The sequence below is a fragment of the Ovis aries genome, chromosome 13 (assembly GCF_016772045.2).
Source record: "Ovis aries strain OAR_USU_Benz2616 breed Rambouillet chromosome 13, ARS-UI_Ramb_v3.0, whole genome shotgun sequence".
Lineage (NCBI taxonomy): Eukaryota > Metazoa > Chordata > Mammalia > Artiodactyla > Bovidae > Ovis > Ovis aries.
This window is the reverse complement of record NC_056066.1, coordinates 67,168,854-67,192,490: the sequence shown is the minus strand read 5'-3', so window position 1 is coordinate 67,192,490 and position 23,637 is coordinate 67,168,854. Positions and strand designations below refer to the sequence as shown.

Here is a 23,637-nt window from a genome sequence, read left to right as displayed (position 1 = left end):
GGAGGACCACTTTATCACTTTCAAGTACAGTGCTGTTAGAATCCATCTAATGGCCTGAGACAGTTACACCTGGTGTCCCACGGCAGAAAATGGCCCATGGTCTCCAAGAAATTCACCAAGGATCCAAGGACGGTCCGGGTTGGTGATCTTGCTTTCACACCAGCCTGGAGAGTCATGCGTGCATGCTAAGTCACTTCAGTCGTGTCTGACTCTTTGCGACCCCGTGGACTGTAGCCCGCCAGGCTCTTCTTCGGTCCATGGGATTCTCCGGGCAATAATACTGAAGTGGGCTGCCATGCCCTCCTCCAGGGCACCTTCCCCACCCAGGAAGTCTCCCGCATTGGGCAAGCAGGTTCTTTACCACTAGCACCAGCTAGGAATCCCCATCTGGAGAGTCATGGGGAAATGTTAATTTTAGCTGAGGATGTGACGGACAGAAAACTCCGATGGCTTCTGTCTCCTAGCCTAGTGTTCTGCTTTAGGCAGAATGGCTGGGCAGAAAGCATGGACTAAGGGAGCCATCAACGCGGAGCCCAGGTATGGGGCAGAGAGAACAGGCTGTGTGGGCTAGCTGCTCAACAGCGTCACCATGTGGCGGTGAGAAGAGCCACAGTCGCAGTAAATACACAGGAAGAGGGTGGACTGTGAGGAATCACTGCTCAACAGCGACACCATCTTGCAGTGGCAGGAACAACACCCCAATGAACAGATCCACTCTACGGACCGCCCCCTGACATTAGGAAGCAAGACATACTCCTTTTGGACTAAGTAAATCCCAATTATTCTTAGGCAGTGTGGAATGAGGGGTGTCCTCAAAAAGGGACAGTGGGACTTTCTGCTCAGGAAGGCATGGGGGAGCTCAAAAGGTTTATTAGAGAACTAAAAAGAGGTGATTATATCTTGGCCACACCAGGTACAGGCAATAAATGAATGAATGGACATAAAACAAGAAGAAACAACATGATCACCAGAATTCGAAAGAAAAAAAAAGGTTTTTTTGTTTTTTAATGTAGTATGAAGCACAAAGAGAAATATTGTGATTACCACTGAAACGCAATTCCTGGAGGAAGTGTCCCTGCAGCCTTAGCCCTTGAAAGAAACAATTCCTAAAATACACACCACTCAGTTTTCCAAAGGACCAAGTCTCATGTTTAGATCATTTCTGAATCTGAGTTCAGAGAAGTCTGCAAGAGTCTCTGAGTCCCGAGCTAGAGAGGGAAGCCTAGAGAGGGGGCAGCCTGTGCCCCAGGGGCCTGTCAGGAACGGGTGCTGACAGCCCCCTGGCACCCATGGGGTCTTCAGCTGTAGTGGACATCTGCACCGAACAGCAGGAAATCCTGGGGGAGAGATGAGAACGCCATCAGATGCCGGAAGAGTATCCCTCGTTTTTGACGGTAGGAATGCTGGGGTTTTTACAAGAAAACTTTGGGAGCTTGCCTGCTGGGAAAGAGAGAGCCTTTCTGCTGACAGAGAGGCAAGAGTGAGTGGGGGGCGGGGGGCTGGCATCCCGCCCCTACGGTCTGTACACTAGCGGCTGCCCATGCCCAGGAATCTGTCAGCAGCTTCCCTGGCAGCTGTTTTCTGCTCAGACGTGCAGACCCCCGGGCTGCCGTGAAGGCCTTCATTTGTCATCCCTGCCTCTTGGCAGCTCCAGGGAGCCCTCCTTGCCATCAAGGCTGCAAAACCACTTCTCTTTTGCTCCTTCCTGCCCTTCACTCAAGAATGTTCAGAAAGGAAGGAATTCAGTTGTGCCCAGGGGGTCATTTTTTATTTTAAGGATGAACTGGGTTAGATGCGGGGGGCCGTGGGGGATGTGTTTCCTCTGCTCACTCAATTAACTTCTCCTATTGTCTCTTAGCCCTGGGAGTTCTCCCATTAGGTTGAAAGAATTGGGGACTGATGGACTGGATGTTGGGGGTGAGGGAGAGTGAGGAATCTGGGTGGGGGTTTCCCATGAGGGTCATCAGAAAGCCCTGGACTGAGGTAAGGAATCCAAGAGTGGGTGATGGCTTCCTTGTAGAGTTATCAGCTCTTTGGGACATAGTGGTGTAAAGAGCTTTAGAATGGAGACACTGAAGAAGCCAGCATGTATACTTCAGGCACATAGAAGAGACCGGAACCTCGGCTGGGTCACACAGAGGTGACTGTTGTGCTTATGCTGATGAAAGTGACCAGGGAGGAACTTCTTTGGTGGCCCAGCGGCTGAAACTCCATGCTGGTCAGGGAAATAGATCCCACATGTCATAACTAAAGAGTTCAGATGCAGCAACTAAAGATCCTGCATACCGCAACTAAGACCCGGTGCAGCCAAACAGATAAATATTAAGAAAAAGAAGAAGACAGTGACCAGGGAAAGCAATTTTTGGGGAAAGGCAGAGGCCAGGGCAGGAACCCTGGAGAACTCTCTCTGGGAGGGGAAGAAGGAACCAGTAAAGGAGACCAAATAACAGTGAGAGGTGGCTGGAAAACCTGGAGAGAGAATCTTCAAAGCTAAGAGAAGAAAGTGTCCCAAGGATGGGGAAAATAGTGCCAGATGCTGGTGGGGTCAGACCAGGGAAAAGGGAAGAGGAGGCTGTCCATTTCGGTGTCTTAATCTGCCAGACACTGACCAAGGGCCTGGAAGGACTCTGGATGCAAAGGAAGGCATGCGTCACATATCTGTCAAATATTTCAATGCATCCACCTTATAAAGGAGGCTTGGGGCCACCAAGTGAGTTCCACTTTTACCGAGTATCGTGTGGGAGTGGTACAAGTCAGGGGTTAAAAACCGGGACCTGGCTTTGACTTTGGACTTCATTTAATGGCGGTGTGGCGTCCCTGAGTCTTAGCCTCTCTTCTGTTTAGCAACACACCCTGCGGGAGTGTTGGAAGGGTCGACAGCGCTTGATCCAGAGCTGGAGGAAGGTGGCTATCGAAGTAGGAGATTTGGCAAAGGAGACCCTGGAGACTCACCTGGTAAGGCTGAAGGATCAGGTTGAAGAGCTTGATGTAGGCGGGCAACGGGAGAGGGAAGCCTCTCTGTAGCTTCTCTGCATTGGAGGTTAAGGCAGAGGTTAAGGTGAAGGTGCCACCTCTGATGGGAGGGGCCGGGGGAGGGAGAGGGCGGGGCCGGGACTCGGGCAGCCAGTCCGCAGCCTCCCTGGACCAGCGCTCCGGGCTCTGGGAAGAAACCTAGGCAGGCAGAGTCTGCCCAGAGTCTCCTCTTCTCTCTCCTCCACTGACCTCTGGACACTGCAGACACAGGAATTCCCTCCCCCTCGGCCCCAAGACCACCCGCCAGAGGGTGGCAGCACTGCTGGGGCACCCCTGGCCCGAGGACAGCCGGGGCAGCTGCTTGCTGGGGTGTGGAGGCCTGGAGACCCCTGACGGATGTGCACATGAAGCCCCTCAATGTTTCGGATGAAACCAGAACTGGGTGGTAGCCAGGAGCCAGCTCCCCCTCCCCACCACACTCTGGCATGGACCTCTGGAGAATTCTAAGCTCCAGCCTAGTCCCTCAGGTCATTATGAAGCTGCACGTGTGAAGGCAGGAGGAGAAGCCAGAGTCGACATGTAACAATCCGTTGTCTTCATTCATAATTTCTAAGTGGCCTAAATCAGGGGTCCCCAGCCTCCGGTGATGTGAGGTGGAGCTGATGTAATAATAATGGAAATAAAGTGCACAATGAAGGTAATGCACTTGAATCATTCTGAAACCGGGCCCTCCCACGCCGTCCATGGAAAAATTGTCTTCCATGAAACCAGTCCCTGGTGCCAAGAAGGGTGGGGGCCGCCGGCCTAAATGTCCTCATCATAGGGTGAGTGGCCCTCTATTTGCACCCTTGCACCTGGCTCTGCAAAGGTCAGGGGTTTCACCAGTGAGTGAGCTGAGTTGAAGCGTTGTTAGCCCAGGTTAGCCCTTCTTCCTTAGCCCTTCTCTCTTGGAAAAAGACCAAAGGTTCTGGCTTCAGAGCTGGGATCGAATTCCAGCTTCATCTCTTACCTCCTCTGTGACCTGAGAACCACTCATTTCTCTGATCTCCCATTCCCTCCCATGAAAACTGGAGGTATTATTCTCCATCTCAACAGACGGTCTCATAGTTCACGAAAGAGGAACTCAACCCTTTCCCCCTCCCTTTTCTGGGCCAGGTGTCACTTGAGGTTCATTTGAGGAGACCACCTCCAGCCTCCACACTGGGGGCCGGATAACCCGTGGCTCTAAGATCCACCCCCCTCACCGGGACTGAAAATCAATCCTTTCTCCAAAATTCCTTACTGTTAATCACCGGAAGCACGATGGTGGGCACGGCGTAGTTCATGACAGACTGCAGCAACTCAACCTGGGGATCGGGAGGACAGGACCCACGTCAGGGCATTGGGGCATCAGCTGTCCTCTGTCACCTGCCCTTCCACCCAGAACAACCTCAGGAAGAACTGCTGAGAGACGGACCCAGGGGTCACCTGGAAACACTGCAGCTCAAGGTCACCAAAGTGATCTCTTTTGGTTTAAAGGCTCCAGATGCAAATCACATTCTAGACTTGTAGGGGGCAAGGCGGAAGCAAGGAAGGTCATCACAGAGCATTGAAAGGTGAAAACGTTTGTGTAAGAAAATGCATTCTCTCAGACACTGCAGGCTAGGGGGGCAAGTTAAGTCAACCTTTCAGAGGGCTATTTGGCGATGCTCATCAGAGGGCTACCTGGCAATGCTCATCAGAAACCTTGACAATGTGTGTGCCAGGTGGGCCAGCAAACATGCCTCCAAGGCATTTATCCTAAAGAAATGAGGTAGTGCAATAAACAGAACCAAGACAATAAAAGCAACCTACAGGTCCAACAATTGCGGAATCATCTGTGGCAGGGTGGGGGGGGGGGGGGCGGGGTCAGGAGGGTGGTGGGGGAGTGGGGCGGGGCTTGCGAGGTAGCACTTGGATAACAAGAGATACTATGTAACTATTTAGGGCTTCCCTGGTGGCTTAGATAGTAAAGAATCGGCCTGCTATGCAGAAGGTCCAGGTTAGATCTCTGCGTCAGGAAGATCCTTCGGAAAAGGGAATGGCTACCCACTCTAGTATTCTTGCCTAGAGAGTTCCACGGACAGAGGAGCCTGATCCATGGGGTTACAAAGAGTCAGACATGACTGAGCAACTAAAACTTTCACTTTTCATATGTAATTATTAAAAATGATCTGGCAGAAATGTAGCATCACTGACTCAGTGGACATGACTTTGGGCAAACTCTGAGAGACAGTGGAGGACAGAGGAGCCTACAGTCCATGGGGTCTGGGGCGGTTCTACAGTCCACGGGGTCTGGGGCGGTTCTACAGTCCACGGGGTAGAAAAGCATTGGATACGACTTAGTGACTGAACCCACAACAGCAACAGAGATATATTGGGTCAACCAAAACATTCATTTGGGTTTTTCCATAACATCTTACAGTAAAGCCTGAACAAACTTTTTGGCCCACCTGAGAATTATCAACATAGATTTTTTTGTGACCTATTTTTGAGTTTAAAAAAAGCAGGCTAATGTATAACTAATTCACTTTTCTCTACAGCAGAAACTAACACAGCACTGTAAATCAACTGCACTCCAATAAAAATTAAAAAACAGAAAAATCAGGCTACAGAAACCACGTAATTCCATCCTGTTATTAAATACACATTGAAAAAAGTCAGGAAGGATATACACCAAATTATTAAGTAAGTGGTGAAAACAGGAGTGATTTTTATGTTTTGTTCTGCAAATCTGTAGGTTCTGACTGTTCTATAATGTACATGTTTTGCTTCTGCAATAATAAAAAAATTCAAAAATAACGTAACACCTTCGAGATGATGGCCTGTAGTGGTGACATTTACAATTTTTGTTTCTGGAATAATTGAGTTTCCTTCCCCCGGCTGTAATTCCTGGGGCTGACCAAATGTGGTGCCCTTCTTCCCATGAATCTGGGAACTTTAAATTTTTATTTTCTGCAGAAGCAGAAGTTAGTTCTGGCATCAGTCAATCCATGAAAATACAATGAGGTTGCTTTGGGTCTTTCTGTTTGTTGTAATCTTATCAGATGGGAATGGCTGGCTGGATTTCCATCGGATTTGGAGGGGATGTTGGGACTGACTTCAAGGTTGGGTGATGGGGATGCATTTCAGAGATCTAAGGAAATATTCTCCAGAGGTTTGGCAAGAGGCTCTCTGGCAGACTCGGGTCGTGAGCAGTAAGACATGGTGGGAAGAATTAGCATCTTTTAATAGAGAAGGAAACAACCCACTCCAATATTGTTGCCTGGAAAAATCCCATAGACAGAGCAGCCTAGTGGGGTCGCTTAGAGTCAGACAGGACTCAGAGGACACGACTTAGCAACTAAATAACAACAACAATGGAAGTCACAGGAGCAAGGCTCATTCAGGTCGGCTGTTGAAGAGCATCTGACCTGCTGTTTATAGGGGCAGCTCCCCATCGGGCCAGAGGGTATGATAGGAGAGGGAGCAGTTAACCTCCTGTTTTTAAAAATAGATTGTGAGGGGATGTGGACCATTTTTAAGGCCTTTATTGGATTCGTTACAATATTGCTTCTGCCTTATGTTTCGCTCTGTTTTGTTTTGGCTGTGAGGCACGTGAGATCTTAACTCCCTCACCAGGAACTGAACCCGCATCCCCTGTATTGGAAGGTGAAATTGTAACCACTGGATCGCCAGGGAACTCCCAGTGGTGAGTCTATTTGATGACAGTGATTCCAGGTAGTGGAATCATCTCTGTGGGCTGGCGAGATACCTGTCGTCTCCCTCCCATCTGCCCTATTCTATTTGTAAGTGACTCTACCATTCATTCACTCATCTGCTCAAGTCAAAAATCTGGGAATCATTCTTCATTGCCTTCCCCCGCTACCCTGCACAGAAAATCTCTCACCAAGTTCTAATTCTGTTTCCAAAGTATGTTTCCCATCTGCCATCTTTCTCTTCCTTCCTGGCCTTGTCTCAGCCTCCATCATCTCTCACGTGGACAAATGCACCAGCCTCCCCAAGGCAAGGATCCTTATACTCTGACTCATCCCCCATAGTCCATTCCCCCCATTTCTGCAGGGGCATCTTTTATAAAGTGTAAATGGGATCATGTCCCTCCCTGCATGCAACAGTTCGCTGGCTTCTCACTGCCCTCTGAACACAAGCTACTCTAGCCTAGGAGGCTCGGGGTGGGCCCACCCCTGCCTGCCTGCCTGCCTGCCTGCCTGCCTCTCTCTGCCCCCTACTTATCTTGTTCCTCCAGCCACACCGCTTGCCCCCATTGCCCGAACAAGCCAACCTGTTTCACCACAGGGCCTTTGCTCCTGCTCTTCCCTCTGCCTGCAACATCTTCACCTTGTGGACTCCTTCAGCCCAAATATCACCTCCCCAGAGAGGCTTTTCCTGATCATAGGCTCTAACCCTTAACCTCCCCCATCACTTTCTACCCCACCTCCACTTAGTTTTTCAAAGCATTGATCGTGGCTGAAATGATCTTCATTTCTCATTGTCTGTTTCTCCCCTACAATGGAAGTTCTAAAAGGAGTTGTTTTCTTGTCTAACTCATTAGCACATCCCCATCCGTGCAACAGGGCCTGTCACATAGTAGGTACTCAGGAAGGTAATTCACTTGTTTATTCAATACACATCTGTTGAGCAGATTCTCTGTACCTGATTGTGTACAATTAATCCCATTTAAAACTCACTGCACTAACTCAGGCAGAAATTATTATCCTTGATTTGTAGGGAAGGTATGAAATTTGTTGAGTGGAGGTGACTTGCTCAGGGACCATAGTTAGTAGGTTTGAAGCTGCAATTCCAGCTCAGGTCTCTGTGCCAGCAATTGTGTGTGTGCGTGTGTGTGTGTGTGTGTGTGTGCGCGCATGCTCAGTCATGTCCAATTCTTTGTGACCCTATGGACTGTAACCCACCTGCTCCTCTGTCCATGGAATTTCCCAGGCAAGAATACTGGAATGGGTTGCCATTTCCTCCTACAAGGGATCTTCCCGACCCAGAGGTCAGCACCCTATCTCCTGTGTTTCCTTAGTAGAGGAAAAATCGTAGTATATGTAGAGTTCCCTTCTATGTGTGGTTTCAAGCAACCCCAAGGTCTTGGAATATATCTGCTGTGAATAAGGTGTACTACTGTATTCAGTTAAGCTGTTCAAGAGGAAATAAAGATTTCATCACACAATTCATTGTGACAAAAACCTAGACTATCCCACTTTGCTCAAAGGTAATATGACCGTATATATCTTTTATGATGCTACGTCTCCAAATGTACTTGTCTCTACTTGGTCGTAGAGACATGGAAGGCAGTTGTGCACAAAACCCACAGTGCTCCTCCCCTCATTATTTCACATGCAAATTATATGCAAACTAATCAGTGGTCTGTCGAAATAATGCTATGAGCCCAGGTGGCCCTCAGGACAGTTACCTCAAGATCAGAGGAAGGAAGGAGCCACCAAGGGCCTCAGACTCACCGAGAAGGGGCCGATGTCTGAGTGCTTCAGTTCCAGGAGCAGCCTGTGAGAAGGGGAGGGGAAAGTTGAGACCACCATTTGCCTGACCCATATTAGAATTCAGTTACTGGGGAGAAGGGCTTCCCAGATGGCGCTAGTGGTAAAGAACCTGCGTGCCAGTGCAGGAGACATAAGAGACGGGTTTGATCCCTGGGTTGGGAAGATCCCCTGGAGGAGGGCATGGCAACCCACCCCAGGATTCTTGCCTGGAGAATCTCCTGACAGAGGACCCTGGGTTGACAGAGTCAGACACAGCTGAAACAACTTCGCACAGCATTGAGGAGAAGGGACACTCTCTAGTGGGTGTTGTCTACTCTTCCCATCCTGTATCCATTCCTCCTTCCTCTGGTGACAGCTCCCTGATTTTTGCTTTGGGACAGTCATCTGTTCCCTACAATGTTAATACTGGGTTCTGGGCTGGGCTGGCCAAAGGGCAGAGTCTACCTCCGCTGCCACAGCGATTGCTTCGAGAACTGACCACTAACCCATACTGGTCCAAGGACTTCTGCTGGAAATATTTGGAATGAGGTATTCTCTTTTCTCCAGCAAAATTAGCTGGTGACCATTTTTGCCACCACTCAGTGACAGCCTGCTGGGAAATGAAGCCAGTATCGGGGAGAGCAGAGCCAAGAAGAGAGTCCGAGTCCTAAGGATATCATTTGAGCACCTGGATCTACGTGTGTCTGAAACCCGCAGACTTTTGAATAATTTGAGCCCATGAACAATCCCCTATTTATGGACTTTATGACATCTTAACAATGATCCAGGAGAAAGGTAAATAAATGGCTATTTAATGAATCCCTTTTATTCACTATGTTGGATGCTATATCCCACTGAATTCCTGTAACACCCAAGAGGCAAGGGCCATCACACTCCCATTTTACAGATGATGTCCTTGACAATCAGAGAAGACAAGCAATCTGCCCAAGGGCACGCAGTTAACAATCAGCCAAGTAGAATTTCAGCCAGGTCTCCCTGATGCCAAAGCTTCTGTTGTCTCCAGTACCCTACAAAGCTCGGAAACTCTTGCCCTGTGGAGTCTCACCACCCCCCATTCCTGCATATTTTAGAAAGTCTGTGCTCAGCCATCACCCAGTTGTATTTTCTCCAGCTCCTCTTCTTGAGAGGCCCACAGGTGTTTCCAGGAAAATGAAATCCACGTTTCCAAAGCAGTAACACTTGTCAAAATGATGCCAGGAGAAATAAGCAGCATGCAAACCTCAGGAGCCAAGCTCAAGGTTAAGAAGGACAGCTCTGTGCCAGAGAGAAGGCAGAAACAGGCAGGAATGTGGGTCAAGACTCAATTTAAGCAGAGTGAAAGTGAAGAAGCGGTAGATGCCAGGTCGGAATGCAGGGGTCATCACATCTGCTCTGGTCATCTCCCTCACTCTCGATCTGTGTGTGTGTCTCTCTCTCCCTCTTGCCTCCTTTGGTGTCTTTCTGTCTCTCTGACAGTCTCCCTGTTACTGTGTCTCTGCATCCATCTGTCTGTCTTGCTCTACTTTCTTTCTCAGTGTCTCTCCCTCCCTTACTGTGTCTCTCTGTTTCCCTATCTCTTTCCGTCTCTTCCCCTATTTCTGTATTGCTCTTCTTCTGTGTGCCCCTCTGTCTTTCTTCCTCTTGCTTGTTGAGCACTTATTATATCCTTCAAAGCGTTCTAAACATCACAACACATATTAATACAATGATGTGGCTGGCAAAGAATAGTAATTGGACTTATTTTACCAGCCAGGGAAAACGGCTAAAGTCTGAAGAGTTCTATGCTTGCCAAAGGTGAGCTGCACTTGAAAGGCAGCTGCCTCAGCCTCCGAGCCCATGTTCCTAACCCCCCCCCCCCCCCGCTGGGATTCAAACCCAGGCACGGATTCCAGAGTCTCCTGGCAGGAAGTGGCTGATGAAGCCCCAAGGATGGGGTGTGAAGAAGTTGAAGTGGGTTTCCAACTGTCAAGGAAGGCCAGGGACATGGGGTGGCTGGAGGCTGGAGGCTGGAGCAGATTTATCAACTGGCACTGCCCAGTCATGAATGGACTAGGACAGGGGAGTGACCTGGGATGCGGAGGTTTCAGTGCCAAAGCTGGGTCACTGCAGACAAGCCGAAATGGTTGATCACCCTACGACATGTGGTCTTGGGTGGGTCACTTCATCTCTGAGCACCAGTTTCACTACCTGCAAAATGGGGATATTGTACTTACTGTGCCCTATTTGAGGTTTAAATGGGATGAATGACCACAAAAGCTTGTAACTTTGTAAGGTCATTGTGAACTCACAGGCACCAAGATTGGATGGGCAGGACTTCCCCAGTGGTCCAGTGGATAAGAATCTGCCTGCCAACGCAGGGGACATGAGTTCGATCCCTGGTCCAGGGAGATTCCACATGCCATGGGACAACTACTGAGCCTGCGCTCGAGCCACAGCTACTGATTCACATGCCCTAGAGTCTGTGCTCCCCAACAAGAGAAGCCCGAACACCACAACTAGAGAGTGGCCCATGCTCGCCGCGATTAGAGAAAGCAGACTTGCAGCAACAAAGCCAAAAAAGAATGGATGGGCAGGCCCCTCCTCCCATGCCCACTGGCCCACTTACTTGTCCAATCTGAGCTCTCCAATCAGTCTGTCGGACCTGGCACCAACAACCACAGAAAGGTTCAAGTTCTGCAAAGCAACAAGCCAGGGAGTGAAGTCCACTGAGCCAGAATCCTGGGGCTCCGCAAAGCCTCTAAAACCAGAAGGTCTGCTTCACGAAGGCCCAGCAGAAGAGCCCACGTTGCTGGGTCAGACCCATAGAACCCACGGAAGGGAGGAGTCTTCCTTTCGCCAACTTTGTGCTTGTTATGAGTCCTGGACTGTCAAACAATTATCATTTTTCTCCCCCTGCTTCTGGGACCAGTTCAGATTCCCAGGCCTCTCCCATGGGCTGTAGGAGACAGGCTGTGAGGTAGGAGTCCAGGCCAGCTCTATTTCACATGCATTTATTTAGTCATTCAACAAATGTTTACTCAGAAAACCAAGGTTCCCAACCTCAGCTTTCCTGTCCACTGTCTGTGTGACCTTGCACGACCCCCTCAGAACCCACTGAATCTGCAAAGTGAGGAAAATGGGTCTCAACTTGAGGTTGGACAGACCTGAGTACCTGCTTTTGGGGAGAGTCTGGCCCTCACCTCCAGTGGCCAGAGTAGGTGCCACCAAATGTTTGTGGGGTGACAGAGTGATCAAATGAATGAATGTACAAGTCAACCATGGGATGAAAACTTAAATAAGTGAAGGATTAAATGCACAAAGGAAGGAATAAATAAAGATAGGCATGGATGAATAAGTGATTAATGAATGAAAGAACAAATACACAAAGGAATGATCCATTGAACAAAGATATAATAAATGAATAATGGAATAAATGCGTGTATGAACCAGCAAAGATACAGTAGATTTCAAGTTAGCAGTTGAATGAATAACTGAATGACTGAATAAATGAATGAACAAACCCACAAGTGCATAACTGAATAGCCAAAGATATGCATGAACAGACTGGAAATAGTACACCTGTTTCAAGCCAACTGCAGAATGAATAATGGAATGAAGAAGTCAGAAGTCAGTGGCTCTGGACACACAGTGCAGGTTTGAGTCTGGGTAGGCTTTACACCAGTCCCCCTGGCTCTCGGGGCAATGCTCTGAGCCCTGTCCAGGGCTGCCTGTCTGCTCAGACCCGGGATCAGCTTACCATCTCAAGCAGGAAGAGGGGGTCCAAGGAGGAGTTTGGGAGGATGGCAAAGGCCTGGGTGTCCAGGACAAAGATGAGGTTAAGGCCGTTGGGGTTCACGGTGAGTTTTGGAGGCAAAGAGGCCCAGATGAAGAGCTGCATCTGCATGTCAGGGAACATCTTGGCCACCTGCAACCCACAGGGGATGACCGACAGGAGAGGCCACTGATTAAAAAGTGTCTAAATGCTGAGCGCTGAAGAATTGATGCTTTTGAACTGTGGTGTTGGAGAAGACTCTGGAGAGTCCCTTGGACTGCAAGGAGATCCAACCAGTCCATTCTAAAGGAGATCAGCCCTGGGTGTTCTTTGGAAGGAATGATGCTAAAGCATCATTTTGGCCACCTCATGGGAAGAGTTGACTCATTGGAAAAGACTCTGATGCTGGGAGGGATTGGGGGCAGGAGGAGAAGGGGACGACCGAGGATGAGATGCTTGGATGGCATCACCTACTTGATGGATGTGAGTCTGAGTGAACTCCTGGAGTTGGTGATGGACAGGGAGGCCTGGCGTGCTGCGATTCATGGGGTCACAACGAGTCGGACATGACTGAGCTGAACTGACTGAAATCCTATCTTGTCCTGGTCCTGCAGGAGCACTTCCAGTGTCCTCCTACTGCTGTTTTTGGCAGTGCTAGATCTTCACTGCTGCACGAACTACTTTTCTCTGGTTGTGGTGAGTGGGGGCTACTCCCTAGTTGTGATGCACAGGCTTCCCATTTACAGTGGCTTCTCTTGTTGCAGAGCGCAGGCTCGGGGCGCTCGGGCTTCAGCACTGCGGCTCCCTGGCTCGACAGCACAGCCTCAATAGTTGTGGCGCACGGACTCAGCTGCTCCGCGGCATGTAGGATCTTCCCAGATCAGGGATCACTGAACCTGTGTCTCTTGCATTGGCAGGCAGATTCTTTGCCACTGAGCCACCAGGGAAGCCATTGCTTAAGGAATAAATTGTAAAGACTGTATAATTCAGCACCTGGCACCCTGCCAACCTCACCTCATGCCGACCCCCTCCACCGCTTCTACCACTTGCCCTCTAACTCCACCCACAAGGGACTTCTTTTCCTCAAATCTGACTCGCTGTCTTTGTATTCAGTTCAGTTCAGTTCAGTTGCTCAGTCGTGTCCGACTGCGACCCCATGAATCGCAGCACGCCAGGCCTCCCTGTCCATCACCAACTCTCGGAGTTCACCCAAACTCATGTCGATCGAGTCGGTGATGCCATCCAGCCATCTCATCCCTTGTCGTTCTCTTCTCCTCCTGCCCCCAATCCCTCCCAGCATCAGGGTCTTTTCCAATGAGTCAACTCTTTGCATGAGGTGGCCAAAGTATTGGAGTTTCAGCTTTAGCATCAGTCCTTCCAATGAACACCCAGGACTGGTCTCCTTTAAGATGGACAGGTTGGATCTCCTTGCAGTCCAAGGGACTCTCAAGAGTCTTCTCCAACATACATCAACTCAATTAATCAATCGCAGCTTTATGAGGTGAAGCCCTTATTACTGCATAAAACTAGTAAGTAAGGGCCGGAGTTCAAACCCAGATAGATCCCAGGAAGAGATTTATAATTCAAAACATCTTTTTGGATGGAATAAAAGTATCCTGAAATTAACTTAAAAAATTGCACTCTGCTCTCTTTCTGTCTAAAACTCCTTGCACTCTCTGTTCCCTCTCCCCGAGTGTTTATCCTGTGTTCCTCCTTAGCTTGGCTCTTTCCCTTCCTTCAAGCCTAGAGAGCAGTAGAGGGTTCAAGGAGGAACAAAGGAGAGCTTTGACAACACCCCCATCTCGGCTAGCCTCCAGTCCTCCTCCAGGTAAACGCACAGCCTGAGTAAAAAGAATGCAACTGCTATGCAAATGAAGTTTCCCTTTCCCTGACCCCTCTACGTGTTGCAGCTCCTCCACACCAGTACTGTCTATATAGAAATTTCTGGAAGTGTCACCATTAAAGAGGCTATTATGGACTGAATGTTTGTGTCCCGCCTGCTCAGCAAATTCATATACTTAAGCCCTAACCCCCAGGGTGGGCTTTTCAGGTGGCTCCATGGTAAAGAATGTCTGCCAAAGCAGGAGCTGCAGGAGACCCAGGTTTGATCCCTAGATCGGGAAGATCCCCTGGAGGAGGAAATGGCCACCCACTCCAGTAGTCTTGCCTGGGAAATCTCATGGACAGAGGAGCCTGGCGGGCTACAATCCATGGAGTTGTAAAGAATATGACACGATTGAATGACTTTCACTTTTTCACTTATCACAGTCTGAGTTGTTTTTCTTTATTGTTTCAGGTGTCTGAGCAATCATTTTTTCTCTTTCCACTGGATGGGAGCTCCAGGAGGGCTGGGATACGGTCTGTTTTGCTGGATGCCCTGCACAGGGCCCCAAAAATGCAGTGGGCACTCAGAAACTATCTGTTGAATGGATGAGCCCTCTGGATCTACTCTCACACCTGGTCACATGAGTGCTTGGGGCCTTTCTCTGCACTGGGGATGAGCTGCACAAAGCTATGTCCACAGGCTCAGGATGGGTTGCCTCTTGATCTGGACGGGGGCAGCTCTCAGCAGAGCTATTCTCAGCTCCCCCCAGGCCTTCTCATGAGATGACTAAAGGGGAACAAGTCCTTTCTCACCTGGGGTATCAGGGTTCCAAAGAATTTGGTTGTCAGGTGGAACATGGATTCCTTTGGAATCTGTAGCGAGGGAGGAAGAGAAAAGGATCTTGGAAGATTATGTTATACATTGGGGGGCAAATTCTACAGAGGGGTGAGAGAATGAGTACATAAACAAACCGTGGCCAGATCACGTATGACCGAAGAATGCTGACCCAGAATGGTCAGTGACTGCCAGCTTCCCTAACTTTTGCACCGGAAAAATCAGATATGCTTTTCAATCCAATCACATAAGATGTCTGGCTTCTGTTAGCCCCACCTCCAGCTTGCCCATATCGACAGCCTCTGTAAGAGCCTACCCAGCGCCCTCCCTTTATTTAACATGAAGCGTTCCCACCACCACCACCACCACCCCCGCCCCTGTGTGCCACTGAGTCTGCCAAAGGCAAGAGTTCTCATTGGGATAGTCTTTGTTTATCTCCAAAGGGGGACAAGTCAGGGCTCAGCATCTCTCTGATGCCTCTACAGAGGGGGAGAATCTGGCATCTCTTCTGAGAGCAGCGGAGGAGAAGCCCCGTGTGGCTGGTAAGCAGGGTGAGTCCCGTTACCCCTAGACTCTGGGGAGGATGGTCATTTCCTCATTCTATAGATGGGCAAACCGAGGCTCAGAGCAGGACTCAGCCACAGATATGGAGACAAAGACCTGGAGGATGACAACCATAATGGTGATACGATGGAAAGACTGGATTACAGACCGGCACACAGCAGGGACTCAGTCAATGTCAACTGTTATCATTAGGACTCAGGGGACTTCCTCCACACTCATAAGCCTGTGCTGGGGCTGCCCAAGTAATCATAGCTCATTCAACCTTCCTTACACCTTTTGGAGGAAGATACTATTATTGGTGTTTTACAGATGAGGTTCTTAGAGGCTGAATAACCAACCTACGGTCACCAGCATGGAAAAAAGGGGAGCTGGGGTTTGAACTCAGGTCTGGCTGACTCCAGAGTTCAGACCTCGATGTTCCTGGCTGTGAACCAAGATTCAGATCCAGACCATCTACTGCACCCTCTTCCCAAATTCACTCCCATCTGGCCTTACCATGTCGTCTCTGAGGGTCAGATTCAGGGCTCCAGCCTTCTGATACACGAACCCGGCCGTGTTGAAAAAATACTCCGAGATGCCCAGGTACACCATGCGGTCGTGGTCAGTAGGAAAGGCCAGTGCTGGCGGGGCAAAGGGTGGGGGGCTGCGGTGGGCCAGACTGAAAAACTCACCCTGTGGGCAGAGGCAGCAGAGTGAGCCTGAGCATCCTTCAAGAATTACAATTCGATGTCTCCCTCCCAGGAAAAAAATGGGCTAAGGATACGAATCCCAGATTCACAGAGGAGAAAGCCATGGCCTGAAACTAACAATAGCATTGCATGCCTCCTTGTGCTAATTTCTAAGTGTTTCCCCACCAAGGCTGTGTGGTAGATGAGATTGCCTGCATTGTACAAGAGAGGATGCTGAAGTTTCCCAGGTGGTTCAGTGGTAAAGAATCTGCCTGCCAATGCAGGAGATGCAGGTTTGATCCCTCGGTTGGGACGATTCCCCTGGAGAAGGAAATGGCAACCCACTCCGGTATTCTTGCCCAGAAAATTCCACAGAGGAGTCTGGTGAGCTACAATCCACGGGGTCACCAAGAATCGGACACGACTGAGTGTCTGAGCATACAAACACACACTGAGGCTTGGGGAGGTGAAGTGTCTTGCCCAAGCTCACTTAAAAGGGTGAGTGCCAGAATCAGTGATTGAACCCAGACATCTGGATTCTGGCAAGCACATTCCTAACCATGCCATGGTCTCTGCCTCAACCTTGCAAATAAGTGCAGAAATTCTCCTAAAAGAACAAGGAGAATTCTGTTTGTTTTCACTTATCAAATTAGCAAAATATTCAAGAGAGAGGTAAATTGTTTTAAATGTGTATGTATTTTAAACTGATACTATCCAGTTTTTGGTGAGAGTATTCATGGGCTCCTGGGGAATATGTTTACATTTCTGAAGAGCAATTTGGCTACGCATTGCAAAAAACAGATCATTCACTTAGCTGAAAAACAATAATGTTGAGTTATAAAATAGCAAATTGTCGATGGATACATATGTTAGAATACCATTTATATAAAATTGTGCTTTAGTCACTAAATCGTGTATGGCTCTTTGCGACCCCATGTACTATAATCCGCCAGGCTTCTCTGTCCATGGGATTTTCCAGGCAAGAATACTGGAGTAGGTGCCATTTCCTTCTCCAGGGAATCTTCCCGAACCAGGGGTTGAACCCAGGTCTCCTGCACTGCACGCAGATTCTTTACCAACTTAGCTATGAGGGAAGCCATTTATGTAAAATTAAAGGCCTAGAAAACATACTATATAAGAATTATTGACACCAGAGATAGAGAGCAAAAGTATAAAAACTCAGGCGAGAAGGACACATAGGGATGTCATCCGCATGATACCTTGAGGGGTAGAAGGTCCCCAAGGGGGCCTCAGCTATTTACTTCTACAATATTTCATCTCAAAAAATATTAAAGGTAAATATGACAAAATAGTAACACTTCTAAAATCTGGGCAGCGGGTATGTGATAATGTGTAATATTCTCCATACTTTTGGATTATTTGCCATTAATGATCATGACACCCATCTTAAATAGAGTAAATATCATGAGCAACTCTTAAAAATAGCTGCAAAAAAGACAAAAAATAAAAATAACAGGTGGACTTTTGTACCAGCCAGGAACCATCTCTAATATATATCACTAGTCTCTGATGCTGGGAGGGATTGGGGGCAGGAGGAGAAGGGGATGACAGAAGATGAGATGGCTGGATGGCATCACCGACTCGATGGACGTGAGTTTGAGTGAACTCCAGGAGTTGGTGATGGACAGGGAGGCCTGGCGTGCTGCAATTCATGGGGTCGCAAAGAGTCGGACATGGCTGAGCGACTGAACTGAACTGAGGTGAGAAAAGCAAGTGAAGAACAATGCAAACAGCTTCTCAGTAAAACTAGATGGGCTTTCGTGTAAGTGTATGTGAATGCTCTGCTGCTGCTGCTGCTGCTAAGTCGCTTCAGTCATGTCTGACTCTGTGCGACCCCAGAGATGGCAGCCCACTAGGCTCCCCTGTCCCTGGGGTTCTCCAGGCAAGAACACTGGAGTGGATTGCCATTTCCTTCTCCAATGCATGAAAGTGAAAAGTGAAAGTGAAGTCGCTCAGTCGTGTCTGACTCCTAGTGACCCCATGGACTGCAGCCTTCCAGGCTCCTCCATCCATGGGATTTTCCAGCCAAGAGTACTGGAGTGGGGTGCCATCGCCTTCTCCGATACGAATGCTCAGGACCAGATTAATACCTGCCATGGCTGACAGCTATCACCTCTGGGTAGGAGCCCCGAGTGGGGGTGGGGGGGGCAGTAAACAGGACATTCTCATTTGCTAGGGATAATCAGGCATTGTTTTAATCCTTTGTTCCATCTTATCACTTAAATTTTGTTACAAGTATACTATTTGGTCCAGCCATTTCACTTCCAGAAAATAATCAAAGATGGGCAGAGACCCAGCTTACAAGGATATTCATGGCAACTCTGGTTACACTTGTGGAAAAAATGGAAAGAGCTCAGACATCCCAAGACGGGGCACTGTCTGCGTACCTTATCACAAGCTGTCTACTGAAAGACCCAAGAACCAGTTAAAGGACTAGGGGAGGACATTTCATTGATAGATGTATACCTTGCACCACTGTGGCTTTAAAAGTTGTAAAACGTGACTTGTATACATACATATGTTTATATATGTTGTTTTTGTGTGTATTTGTTTCCAGGCCTACATGTGTGTATTTTTGTTCCTGCCTCTTTTACATATGTGGATGTGTGTGTCTAATTTTCTGTGTCTAAGCAGAGGAAAGGATTGGCGAGTTGGAGAAGTGTAATTTGTGTGTCAACACACAGGTCTCAGTCATATTATTAGGGTAACTTCTCTTTTCTTCCCCCCTTCTTTCCCTCCTATTTATTTCTTCTGCTCCTATGTGGTTTCTACATTTTCTTTTGGACATTAAATGTGTTTTAGAGAAAATAAGCAAATAGTAAACAGACACACCAGTTGTGGAGGGACTGAGGTACATCTGGAGGGGATTCAGAAAGTGGGACATATTCTAGTTGAGATGGGGAAGGCTGCTTGGGGCATCCCAGCCCAGACCCACTGGAGGATAAGAAGAAGATGGCTGGGAAGAGGAAGGGAAGGAGGAGAGGAGAGTCCAGGCAGAGGGAATGGACAGGATGAAGGCCCTGAGGTGGAAATTAGCTGAAGCGTTGAGGAGGGGCAAGGCCTGGTTGGAGGGTAGAGAGTGAGGGGGAAAGTGGCATGAAATGAAACTAACTCACTCCATCCATCCATCCAACCATCCATCCATCCATCCATCCAACCATCCATCCATCCATCCATCCACCCATCCATCCAACCATCCGTCCATCCATCCATCCAACCAACCATCCATCCATCCATCCATCCATCCATCCATCCATCCATCCATCCATCCATCCATCCATCCATCCAACCAACCATCCATCCATCCATCCATCCATCCACTCATCCAACCATCCACTCAACCATCCATCCATCCATCCATCCACTCATCCAACCATCCACTCAACCATCCATCCATCCATCCATCCATCTATCCATCCATCCATCCATCCACTCATCCAACCATCCACTCAACCATCCATCCATCCATCCATCCACTCATCCAACCATCCACTCAACCATCCATCCATCCAATCATACATCCATCTATCCAATCATACATCCATCCATCCATCCAATACACATTTACAGAACACTTATTACACACCAAGCATAGTTCTAGGTGCTGTGTATGGTAAAGAACAAAGCAATCACAGCCCCTTCTCTTTCACCATATTGAGGGAGACAGGCTTGTGACTGTGGTCTGTGTACCTGAGTAATAAGTGCTGCTGAGAAAAATAAAGCAGGATATAGGGGAAGAGGAGGGTACTGCTTTAGCAATGGTGGTCTGGGAGGGCTTCTCTAGGGAGAGGATACTTGAGCAAAGACTTGAAGGAGGGAAGAGAGAGCTGCTGTCAATATCTGGGTGAGAGCCTCATGGCTAGAAGGAGCACAAGTGCAAAGGTCCTGGGGAGGGAGCAGTCATAGTGCATTTCAGGAACTGCAGGAAGGTCAGTGTGATTGGAGCCAGGAGAAGGCATGGAAGGTGGACTGGGGAGAGTGGTGAGGATGGATAGGAAGGGGGTGAGGTCATTGTAGATTTGTTTCCAAGGATGATGGGAAGCCCCCAGGTGTGGGGGTTCTGAGGCAATGGCATGAGGGTGTATGATTCTTGATATGAGTCTCACCTTCAGCAGCCCATCCAGGTTATCGGCCGTGACTCTTGGAGGTGCCACCAGCGAGTAATCGACCCCAGCCACTTTGTCTAGTTTGGTTGTCACTAGGGGGAAAGCAGATGGACCATGAGCTGGCTCCCCATGGCAGCATCTCTGGAGCCTGGGATGCAGTCAGCATCTCCTAAAGGTAAATACAGACCTGCAGTGCTAATTCCATTCCCACTGCCTCCAAGGAGCCCTCCTTCCTGAGCGCCCTTCAAAGGAAAACGAGCCCACACCCCACATTCACAGAAACATCAACTCCTTCCCATGGCTAAAGCCGAGTCAAGGAACAGAATGACTTGGGCTTAAATTGAACTCTGTGCGACCTTGGACAAGTGCTTTCACTTCCTCTGAGCCACTTGTTTTCATTTGTAGGATGGGGTACTACTAACGACTTTGCAGATGCCCTGTACATGGTAGGGGTTCAAAAGCCAGAAGGGGTCATTATTGCAGTGATAACATCCCAGGCTGAGCCCAAACTGGCTTCAAGTCTGATTGGTTTCTCTGTTTCCAGCATTAATCAATGAGGATTAAATGAATATTGGTTTCTCCTTTAGCCCTGCTGTCCCATGTTAGAGGGAATAAACTGAGTCTCAGAATACGTAATTAGTTCTGGATGGCAAAGCTCGTGAGTGACAAGGCTGGGACTCAAACCAAAATCTTCTTCCTGCCCGGTGAGGTTAAATCCAGGACCCTGCAACTGTGTTGAATACACCCAGCATGAGCTCTGCACCTGGAGGGGCTGGGGCAGTGCCCGGAAGAAGGAAATGTATCTGAAATGGACAAGTACCAAGTGCAGGCCACACTAGGCTCTGTGGGGAGGTGGCCCTGGTAGAAGTTTGGGGCACAGGCTCTGGAGCAGGAAAACCTGAATTTGGATCATATTTCTGCTTCTTACTGGCCCTGTGAATTTGGGCAAGTCATGGCTCCTGTTTCCTGGTGTAAATTTGGCAGAAAACACTGATCTCAGTGCAGCATTGGGAGGCCAAGAGGAAACATTACTACTGGGTACATGACATACGTCATGGGTACATGACACAGTTGGCCAGATGGGTCTTCCTGCACCTTCTGCAACCCTTCACAGTTTACCACGCACATGGGGAAAGAGAAGATTGTGTCCATTTCAAAGATATGGAAACTGAGTCCTTGAGAGGGGAAGTGACCAGCCTCAGATCTCAGATCAGCTATGTATCTCTGGCTTTAGGGGGCTATGGGTACTTGTTGTTTGTAGGGAAACCTTGTAGGGTTTCTCTTCCATTTAACTCCTGGACCTGCTACAAGGACCTGGCCCCAAGGGATCTGATGCTAATTACCATTTGAAAATAACCTGCTCTATTTATTCTCACCCAAGCCCAGGCCTGCCTAGGAAACTTGCTGATTCCATCACACTCTCCCTATCTCCCTTCTATCCCAACTTTCCCCTCCCCCTTCTACCCCAACTTCTCCCTCTCCCTTCTACCCCAGGTCACCCCTCCCCTTCCACCCCAGCCTTCTTAGCCCTGCCCATTTCTTACCTGGCAGTGTCTGGAAATAAGGCTGCAGCTTGGAGGACACGGTACTAGTCACCACCTTGCAGATCTTGGGAGAATAAAAGAGAAGATCAGTGAAAGCTTCCTATAGCGGACAATGTCCTTTGGGAATAATTATCTGGACAGGTTTTACTTGTCTTGAATGTTCCCTTGAAAATCATGTAGCTACTCAACCTTCCCTTTTCTCTTTGGCCACCAGGAAGCTCAGAGTCCAACATATAGCTTGGAAATAGTAGCTGTATATGACTGTATGGGGGCTTCCCAGGTGGTGCTAGTGACAAAGAATGTGCCTGCCAATGCAGGAGGTGTAAGAGACGTGGGTTCTATCCCTGGGTCGGGAAGATCCATCCCCTGGAGAAGGAAATAGCAACCTGCTCCTGTTATCTTGCCTGGAAAACCTCATGGACAGAGGAGCCTGGTGGGCTACAGTCCATGGGATCACAAAGAGTCGGACATGACTGAACAACTGAGCATACATATGACTGTATGAGATGCAATCTGCATTTTATTTCCTACTCGGACTCTAAAACCCATTTTATAATCTACTCTGTTGTGCATTTTGACCACCATGCATGGGTATTTTTTTCTTTTAATGTTTGACAGAGTGCTTTCAGATAGATGGTTGATATCTCCTTACCCACATTGTCAGTGTCTTTGACTGGAAGACCAAGGTCTCCCATCTGGAAGACTGCACAAGCCTCCTTGGTTTCCATAAGATGCCTGCCCCTGCTCTTGGTCCCTCCAGCCATTCTCACGGCAGCCAGACTAATTGTTCTAAAGCACAGATCTGCCCAGGTCATCTTCTTGCCTAAAACCTTCAATGGCTCCCCACTGCCCTCTGGAGAAAACCCAAGCTCACTTGGCTTGGAAGACAGGCTCTGGGGTTTCCTGGAAGCTGATGGTTTATTAACGGGAAGCTAGCCCAAAAAACCACCCCTTTTCTCAGCTGAAGAAGTTGGCTTGTAGGGGATGGGGGTTAGAGTGAAAGCAGGCTTGGGGGGACACAGTGATCTGTGTCTGTCCTTCATATCAGTTCCAGCCTCAGGACATAGCTTGGCTACACTCTAGTCTAGCAGCTTCATCAGCTGGACATTTTCTGGGTGGGGCTCACCACCAAGGTGGAGAAGGCAATGGCAACCCACTCCAGTACTCTTGCCTGGAAAATCCCATGGACAGAGGAGCCTGGTAGGCTGCAGTCTATGGGGTTGCTAAGAGTGGGACACGACTGAGCGAACTCACTTTCACTGTCATGCATTGGAGAAGGCAATGGCAACCCACTCCAGTACTCTTGCCTGGAGAATCAATCCCATGGATGGAGGAACCTGGTGGGCTGCTGTCTATGGGGTCGCACAGAGTTTTGAACACGACTGAAGCGACTTAGCAGCAGCACCACCACCACCAAGGGGGTTCTGGGGTGGGGGATGAGGAAGCAGGCCGGAGGGGTATGAGGGCTCAGCAGGAAAGAATAGTAGCTTCTCTGCAGGGAGGGATGACGTGGGGGAGGGCAGAGGTGGCTCAAGCGTGGGGGAGTTTGCTGAGGGTGCGTGACATGAACCTTAGTCTCTTGCTAGATTCCCAGGAAAATTGACATGACACATTGTAGAGCTGGACTTGTGCTCCCTAAAGGCTGTAGGGAACTGCTGAAGAGGTCTAGGTGACAGCGGAAGTGTCCAGCAATGCGTGACGTTTGTGGACACCGTGGGCCCCACCCACTCTGACGGGGGCGGGCTGAAACTCTAAGCCCCTCCTACCTTGCTGGTCATGGCGTTTTGGAGCGAAGACTCGATTCTTTTGTGGAAGAGTTGGATCAGCCACCTGGATTGACATGTGGGGAC

At 48.9% G+C, this 23,637-nt stretch overlaps 1 protein-coding gene across 1 annotated transcript in view; it reads right to left on the bottom strand.

Annotated features, from left to right (window-relative positions):
• Window positions 1-973: 973 nt before the first annotated feature.
• The window catches only part of BPI (bactericidal permeability increasing protein), a 31,015-nt gene continuing 8,351 nt past the window's right edge, over window positions 974-23,637 (bottom strand). Inside the window, 11 exon segments of the mRNA NM_001306124.1 lie at window positions 974-1,337; window positions 2,953-3,029; window positions 4,256-4,319; window positions 8,457-8,499; window positions 11,080-11,147; window positions 12,211-12,378; window positions 14,863-14,922; window positions 15,944-16,120; window positions 20,244-20,335; window positions 21,788-21,851; window positions 23,554-23,617. Coding sequence (NP_001293053.1) covers window positions 1,299-1,337; window positions 2,953-3,029; window positions 4,256-4,319; window positions 8,457-8,499; window positions 11,080-11,147; window positions 12,211-12,378; window positions 14,863-14,922; window positions 15,944-16,120; window positions 20,244-20,335; window positions 21,788-21,851; window positions 23,554-23,617 — 916 coding nt within the window. The 3' untranslated portion in view covers window positions 974-1,298.